This window comes from Gekko japonicus, unplaced genomic scaffold (genome assembly GCF_001447785.1).
Source record: "Gekko japonicus isolate JY-2015 unplaced genomic scaffold, Gekko_japonicus_V1.1 scaffold2617, whole genome shotgun sequence".
Classification (NCBI taxonomy): Eukaryota; Metazoa; Chordata; class Lepidosauria; order Squamata; family Gekkonidae; genus Gekko; species Gekko japonicus.
This window is the reverse complement of record NW_015170969.1, coordinates 173118-181958: the sequence shown is the minus strand read 5'-3', so window position 1 is coordinate 181958 and position 8841 is coordinate 173118. Positions and strand designations below refer to the sequence as shown.

Sequence of the window (8841 nt, the reverse complement as noted above, 5' to 3'; positions counted from 1 at the left end):
GGAGTGGATGGGCCTTTGGCCTGATCCAACATTGGCCTTGCTGCCACTGATGGACCTCTGCTCCATATGTTTCTCCAATTCCCTATTTTAAGAACATAAGAGAAGCCAATGTTGGATGGTCAGTGGCCCACCCAGTCCAACACTCTGTCACACAGTGGCCAAAAATACCAGGTGCCCTCAGGAGGTCCACCAGTGGGGCCAGGACACTAGAAGCCCTCCCACTGTTGCCCCCCCCCAAGCACCAAGAATACAAAGCATCCCTTGCCCCAGACTGAGAGTCCCTATCTCTATCCCTTGTGGCTAAGAGCCACCGATGGACCTCTGCTCCATATGTTTATCCAGTTCCCTCTTATAAGAACATAAGAGAAGCCAATGTTGGATCAGGCCAATGGCCCTCCCAGTCCATCACTCTGGGTCAACAGTGGCCAAAAAGACCAGGGTCCATGCAAAGTGAGAGACATGAAGGGAAAAGGGGGGAATCAAAGATTCCGGAAGTGACATCATTGTGTTGCCGCTGTCAGGGGAGTGGCACCCTAGTTTTTGGGCAAACTCTATGGTTTTGTGGTCAATAAACCATAGAGTTTGCCCAGAACCTAGAACATCGCCCCCCTGATGTTGGCAGTGCAATGACATCACTTCCGGGTGATGTAATCATCCTGGGAAGATGACATCACTTCCGGGTGATGTAATCATCCCGAGAAGATCCCGGGAAGGGCCTGGGACCTCGCCTAGTTAAAGGGGCCTCGCCCCATTAGCTAACACCTTGTCCCCCCTCTGTCCAGCGTGGAAGGCGGGGAGCTCTTTGAGCGGATCATTGACGAGGACTACCAGCTGACCGAGGTGGATTGCATGGTCTTCGTGAGGCAGATCTGCGACGGGATCCTCTTCATGCACCAGATGGGCGTGCTGCACCTGGACCTCAAGGTACAAATGCCGGGGAGGCCTTGCCCGCGCGGGCAGCAGCCATCTAAGCGACCGGCTGTCACCACACCTTGTGGCCGGGAGTCCCGTAAGTCCACGATGCGTGGTATAGAACGCTTCCCCTGGTCAGTCTCGAACCCAGTGCCGGTGCCCTTCACTGGGCGATCCCGTTCCAAAGCGAGGCGAGGGAGTTCCAAAGTGAGTGCCGGTTAGGGTGGCCAGGTCTTTGGGGATGGGTGGAGCCAGGAGACTTTGAGGATGGAGCCAGGATGTGACACCACTTTTGTGATGTCACTAGCCGATTGGACTCCAAAGGGAGTTCTGGACGTCACATTTAAAGGGACCTCGTTCCTTTGAAATGCTTCCCCTCCATTGGAAATAATGGAGGATGGGGGCACCTTCTTTTGGGGGCTCACAGAATTGGACCCCCTGGTCCAATCTTTTTGAAACTTGAAGGGGGGGGGTGTTAGGAAAAGCACCAGCAGCTATGTTGAACATTTGGTGCCTCTACCTCAAAAAACAGTCCCCCCCCGAGCCCCAGATACCCACAGATCGATTCTCCGTTATACCCTATGGGGATTGGTCTCCGTAGGGTATAATGGAGTGGCCATCTCCCCTCCCCCCGCTTTCTGGCAGCCCTGAAGCGGGGGCAGGGGCTCCAAACCAGGGGATCCCCTGCCCCCAACTGGGGATTGGCAACCCTGGTGCCGGTTCCCATCAACTCTCCACTTCCCATCAACAGAGGAAGCCCAGGGTTTCTGTACAGAGGCAGGAAGGGCAAAGCACCTCTGAACATCTCTCGTGTTGACCCAGCTAGCCCCAGCTAGCCTGATCTCATCAGATCTCGGAAGTGAAGCAGGGTCGGCTCTGGTTGGTCCTCGGATGGGAGACCTCCAAGGAAGTGCAGGGTTGCTACGCAGAGGCAGGCAACGGCAAGCGACTTCTGAACGTCTCTCGCCTTGAACGCCCCACGGGGTCGCCGTAAACTGGCCGCGACGTGACGGCACTTTCCGAGCCACTAACCAGGGGAAACTGTTTCTCTCCCTCTGCAGCCGGAAAACATCCTCTGTGTGACGGCCACCGGTCACATGGTGAAGATCATTGACTTTGGACTTGCCCGAAGGTAACTCCCTGCACGGTGCCAACCTGATCCATGCCAGGCTTTGCTTCTCCCAGACTAAAGGGGAGAGCTGGAAAGGCTGAGTGGTGTGCTGTGTGGGCATTTGCAGGGGAGAGTCGGTAAGGAGGTCTAAGCACGCGCCCCTCAGCAGACACACTGCAGTGCTCCTCTGCAAATCTACCCCCACCCCGTCCCCACATTCAGATTTATTGGTGGACACAACCTTGGGGGAAGGTGATTTAAGCATGAGGCATGTTTGTTCTCTGAACACCCTGTGTTGCGGAACGGGCCTGCTCTGGTCTGCAGGGCCCATTTCTGCTCTATCCTCCTAGGTGTTTCTCCACATCTGGCGGGGGTTTTCTTCTACTCTCAGGGTAGCCCACCACCTGACCTCTGTACGGGATTGCCCACTGCGAGGGTCGGAACTCCCAGCTTCCCTTCCCAGTTCTGAGGCCTGGCCTCTGTGTCTCCCATGCCCAGCGCCTGGTCACCACAGGGACAGGTCACTGCCTTGCACGCCCCTGGAGGGATAGCCGCTTGCCAACTGCCTGCCTTCCCCCTGGTGCTCCATTTTAAAATAGCATGTCCAAGCAGTGAAGGTCTATGTGGTACAGAGAACCCCTGCCAGCATCCCAAAGTTATAAAGTATTTATTAAAAAAGAAAATGTTCACATGCATATTTTTAGCACAGCACCAGACTGAGCAAGGGATTCAAAAGAAACAGGTAAAAATACAAATCCTCTGTCCCTTTCTCTACACATGCCCTATCAAATGTTAAAATAAGACAGGCTCCTTTTGCTTAGGATGTCACGGATTCCTAAAGAGTTTGCATTACCTTGAAGCTTACTCCAGCTCTTCAGGCGAGCACATGGTCAATGGCTGCCTTGTCAAAGGAGAGGTCCGTGTGCATTCATGGATGCAGCACCCAAGGAAAAGAACAATTTCCATCCTGTGACAAAGAGTTCTTATCATATCTCTTTCTCCACCCACTGGCCAGGTCAGACCTGGTCAGAGAAGCGTTTCCTGATGCTTCTTCCTGGAGATTATCTAGGATTCTATCCCTCCAAACCTCTGTTCCCTGCTAGGAGGGGACAGCTTAACCCATCCATTATCTCTCCTGCTAGATCTATTAGCATCTGAATGAAGGTTTCTGGAAAGCAATTGCACAGGCTTTCCTCCTACCCATGCCTGTTCTCTGCCCCGAGGGAAAAAAAACTTTTAAAATGCAAAGTGGAGGTTTTGCAAACCTCCCAGGAGGAAAAATGCATTTCTTCACATCCTGCATACGGAGAGGCCAAAGCTCAGTGGTAGAACCATCTTTGCATACAGAAGGCCCCAGGTTTGAGCCCCTGTGTCTCCTGGGAAAAGAATCAGGTGATGTTAACGTTCCCTGGAGAGCTGCCACCAGTCAGAGAAGACAAGGCAGACCTTGATGGGCCAATGCTCTGAGTCGGTATACATGACTAAGTGGCAAAGCCTCTGCTTGGCATGCAGAAGGTCCCAGGTTCAAGTTCCGGCATCTCCAGTTAAAAGAGATTAAGTAGGTGATGTGAAAGACTTGTACCTAAGACCTTGGAGAGCCACTATTTAGATCAGGAAATTGCTCCCCTTCCACCTAGCATATCCTGGGGGTGGGAGGAGAGGAAAGGACCCTCTTCATGGTTGGCCACTGTGTGAGACAGGATGCTGGGCTAGATGGACCACTGGTCTGACCCAGCAGGGGTCTTCTTATGTTCTTACGAAGGCCTCGGCCTCTGTGCCCTGTTGGTTGGCCCTCCAGAGGCAGCTGGTCAGCCACTGTGTGAGATGGGATGCTGGACTAGATGGACCACTGGTCTGATTCAATTTGGCTGTTCTTATATTGTTATGAAGGCCTCAGCCTCTATGCCCTATTGCTGGACCTCCAGAGGAACTAGTTGGCCACTGTGTGAGACAGGATGCTGGACTGGATGGACCCTCACTGGTCCGATCCAGCAGGGCTCTTCTGATGTTCTTAGGAAGGCCTTGGCCTCTCTGCCCTGTTGTTGGCCCTCCAGAGGAACTGGCTGGCCACTGTGTGAGACAGGATGCTGGACTAGATGGACCACTGGTCTGACCCAGCAGGGCTCTTCTTATGTTCTTAGGAAGGCCTCGGCCTCTGTGCCCTGTTGGACCTCCAGAGGAACTGGTTGGCCACTGTGTGAGACAGGATGCTGGACTAGATGGACCACTGGTCTGACCCAGCAGGGCTCTTCTTATGTTCTTAGGAAGGCCTCGGCCTCTGTGCCCTGTTGGACCTCCAGAGGAACTGGTTGGCCACTGCGATGTTCTTATGTCCCCCCCCTTAGCAATGTCTATCTTTGGGGAGCAGCACCCTTCATTTGGCACACCAAGCAAAGGGAAATCAGATGCCAGTACTTAGTGAACGGAGTGCCCGTCTAAAGTTGCACTCCCCAGAGTGGGTGCTTGTGCGCTTCAAGGATTCAGACTCGTCTTTCTCCTCTCCCCAGGTTCAATCCCACTGAGAAGCTCAAGGTGAACTTTGGCACCCCTGAGTTCCTGTCGCCAGAAGTGGTCAGCTACGAGCAAGTATACTACACTGACGGACATGTGGAGGCTGGGGGTGATTGCATACATGCTGTGAGTAATCCCCACCCTCACCCCTGGGATATTTTCAGTTCGGGACTCACGTCTTGCAGGGCACGGCAAGGGAAAGCCTTTCATGGAGGAGAGGTCTATCGGTGACTCCTAGCCATCGTGCCTAAAGGAAACCTCCATGTTCAGAGGCAGCAAGCCTCTGCGTGCCAGGAGGCAACATCAGGGGAAGGCCTCCGCCTCTGTGCCCTGTTAGTTTGCCCCTCCAGAGGAAATGGTTGGCCTTTTTGTTGAGACAGGATGCTGGACTGGATGGACCATTGGTCTGATCCAGCAGGACTGTTCTGATGTTCTTATGTCCAGTGGTGGATTGGCCATTATGCCTCTCTGCCCTGTTGTTGGACCTCCAGAGGAACTGCTTGGCCACCGTATGAGACAGGATGCTGGGCTAGATGGACCCTCACTGGTCTGATCCAGCAGGGCTCTTCTGATGTTCTTATGAAGGCCTCGGCCTCTCTGCCCTGTTGTTGGCCCTCCAGAGGAACTGGTTGGCCCCTGTGTGAGACAGGATGCTGGACTAGACGGACCCTCTGTGGTCTGATCCAGCAGGGCTTTTCTGACATTCTTATGAAGAAGAAAAAGAGAAGAAGAGATTGGATTTATACCCCGCCCTTCACTTGGAGTCTCAGAGCGGCTTACAAACTCCTTTCCCTTCCCCTCCTCACAACAGACACCCTGTGTGAGGGAGGTGGGGCTGAGAGAACTCTGACACAAACTGCTCTTTTTCAAGGACAGCTGTGCCAGAGCTTGTGACTGACCCAAGGCCACATCAGCAGGTGCAAGTGGAGGAGTGGGGAATCAAACCCGGTTCTCCCAGATTAGAGTCCGCACACTTAACCACTACACCAAACTGGCCTCAGCCTTTCTGCCCTGTTGTTGGCCCTCCAGAGGAAGTGGTTGGACACTGTGAGGCAGGATGCTGGACCCCTAGACTGATCCAGCAGGGCTCTTTTGGTGTTCTCATGAAGGCCTCAGACTCTGGGTCCTGTTGCTGGATCTCCAGAGGAAGTGGTTGGACACAGTGTGAGACGGGATGCTGGGCTAGATGGACCCTCACTGGCCTGATCCAACTGGGGTCTTCCGATGTGCTTATAAAGGTCTGCCTCTGTGTCCTGTTGTTGGACCTCCAAAGGAATTGGTGAGGCAGGATGCTGGACTGGATGGATCCAGCAGGGCTCTTCTGATGCTCTTATGAAGGTCTCAGCCTCTGTGTCCTGTTGTTGGACCTCCAGAGAAAGTGGTTGGCCACTGTGTGAGACAGGATGCTGGACTCGATGGACCCTCACTGGCCTGATCCAGCAGGGCTCTTCTTACGTCCCACCTCTTAGCAATGTCTGCCTCTAGGGAGCAAGTGCTGGTATACTTATGGCCCGGAGAGACGCCCCCCCCCAAATTGGGCCACTCTGGCTCCCAGTAAACGGCAGCCCGAACCCTGTGCTGGATGGGGAACAAGGTGTTCCGGTAGGCTCAGCTCTGTGCTGGGCAGAGATCGAGGCACGTGGCTGAGCACCACGTGGCGAAGGAGATACCTGGCCGAGCCCCAGGGGGCTTTTCGGCTGGTTCTTGCTCCCTCTTTCAGGGGAGGGCCTTTTTCCAGGCTGTTTCCTCCACACACACCCCGAGTCCATCTCTGTTCATATTTCAGGGCGATGCTGCAACACCTTGCTCTGAATTCACCCGTGAAAGAGTCCCTAGGAGCCACGTCCTCACCTTGGGCTGAGGTATTCCGCTTGCTCCGAGGTGCTGAACCACAGCCAAGGAATTGCCTCCCACGCCAACCCCATCCCAATGGGAGTGGTTTTAAGAAAAGGCACAGGCCTATCGATGGCTGCTCCCTATGATACCGGAATGGAGCTTCCATGTACCCCAGCAGTCTCTGTCTGGGGAAGGGCAAGCCGTAGTTCTGATAAGAGCTGTTCTTGAAAAAGAGCAGTTTCTGTCGAGAGCTCTCTCAGCCCCACCCACCTCACAGGTAGTGTTCCCTCTAAGCTGAGTTAGTGTAAGCTAGCTCACAGTTTCTTAGCCTCCGGCTCACACATTTTTGTCTTAGCTCAGAAAGGACAGCTCCATAGCAAACTAACTGATTCAGCAGCCAAATCGCTTGCTCACAACTTTAATGCCAGTAGCTCTGTTGCTGGATCTCCAGAGGAAGTGGTTGGACACAGTGTGAGACGGGATGCTGGGCTAGATAGACCGTCACTGGCCTGATCCAACTGGGCTCTTCTGATGCGCTTATGAAGGCCCGCCTCTGTGCCCTGTTGTTAGACCTCCAGAGGAATTGGTTGGACACTGTGTGAGGCAGGATGCTGGACTGGATTAATCTTCTTCTTCATAGTTCTGATAAGAGCTGTCCTTGAAAAAAGAGCAGTTTCTGTCCAAGCTCTCTCAGCCCTGCCTCCCTCACAGGGTGTCTGTTGTGGGGAGGGGAAGGGAAAGGAGTTTGTAAGCCGCTCTGAGACACCTTTGGGTAGTGAAGGGCCATGGGGTAGAAATCCAATCTCTTCCTCCTCTTCTTCTTCTTCTTCTTCTTCATAGTTCTGACAAGAGCTGTTCTTGAAAAAGAGCAGATTCTGTCAGAGCTCTCTCAGCCCCACCTACCTCCCAGGGTGTCTGTTGTGGGGAGGGGGAGGGAAAGGAGTTTGGAAGCCGCTCGGAGACTCTGTTGGGCAGTGAAGGGCGGGGTAGAAATCCAATCTCCTCTTCTTCAATTGCCCCTCCGACCTGGGGCTGTTCCAAGGTATTTTGTTGCTCCGAGGAAGCTGGGCCCAAGCCTTGCGGCAGCAGGTGATACCATGGGCCCGGGAGAAGATGCCAGGCCAGCCACCCCCACCCCCACTGAGGCATCAACACCCTCTCCACCCCACCACCCCAAGCGGTGGCTCGGCTGGAGAACCGATCCTGCTGATGCCCGGCCCGTGATCTTTCCAGAGGCTTTCGGCTGGTGGGAAAGGGGAGAGATGGACGTTTGGTCTGATCCACCAAGACGTCTGTAGTGGCTTTGGGAGGGAACCTGGGATTCTCCGGTGCCCCCCCAGGGTGTGGCAGCCGGACTAGGCGCCGTTTGGCCAGACTTCCAGGAACGAGGTGGGAAGGAATGCATCTGCCGGGTGTGATTCAGCACAGCGGATCCCTCTGGATGAGGGCATCGTTCCCTCTACGCTGTGGAGTCTTGTGAGCAGAAATTCTGCCTTGGTAGCAGCGCTCCCTCTACGCTTGCGAGCTACTGAGATTAAAGTTGTGAGCGAGCGATTTGTCTACTGCATAAGTCAGTGTGTTCCGGAGCCCTCCTTCCTGAGCCAAGACAAAAATGTGTGTAAAAAAGGTAAAGGTTCCCTTGCTCGAAAGCCAGTCGAGTCCGACTCTAGGGTTGCGGTGCTCATCTTTGTTTCAAAGCCGAAGAGCCAGCGCTGTCCAAAGACGTTTCCATGGTCATGTGGCCGGCATGACTAAACACCAAGGCGCACGGAACGCTGTTCCCTTCCCACCGAAGCAGTACCTATTTATCTATATGCAATTTCTTGCTTTCGAACTGCTAGGTTGGCAGGAGCTGGAACTAGAGATGGGAGCTCACTCCGTCATGAGGCACACTCGGGTCTCAAAGTGCTGAACTACCGACCTCCCACAGCCTGCAGTTCAGCGTCTTAACCACTTGAGCCACCGCAGCTCAAAAAAACAACATATGTGTGAGCCGGGGGCTAAAAAAGTGTGAGCTAGCCCACACTAACTCAGCTTAGAGGGAACACTGGATGAGGGTCCGCTCCCCCTCGGAGCCTGCCAGATCAGGAAGATTCACAGAGGAAAGTGTGGATGGTCTCCAGAGAAAGATATTTATTTGGGACATTGCTGTGCCTTCTCCCTCTCTCACACCCAGCAACACACACCCAGCAACACACACACACACACACACACAGACACACAGATTGTTCTTTCAGGGTTGTCTCCAGTCTTTAGGGGCTTCTGGTCTAGATGCCCTCCAGCGCCCCCTGTTGAGCATGCACAATGTGCTCTGTTGTGTGGATAGAGCAGGGGTCCCCAACGGGGTGCCCACGGCACCTTGCCAACACCTTTCCTGGGGCTCGCCGAGCGTTTTTAGAAAGTGGGTCTGGTCATGTTGTTTTCTGTCGCCCCAGAAGGTCGGACCAGAACCGACGGGTTGAAATTAAATC

The 8841-nt window shown here is 54.1% G+C and overlaps 1 protein-coding gene across 1 annotated transcript in view; it reads left to right on the top strand.

Annotated features, from left to right (window-relative positions):
- The window catches only part of MYLK2 (myosin light chain kinase 2), a 69459-nt gene that overhangs the window by 50240 nt on the left and 10378 nt on the right, over positions 1-8841 (top strand). Inside the window, 4 exon segments of the mRNA XM_015418942.1 lie at positions 783-924; positions 1974-2044; positions 4531-4612; positions 4614-4660. Coding sequence (XP_015274428.1) covers positions 783-924; positions 1974-2044; positions 4531-4612; positions 4614-4660 — 342 coding nt within the window.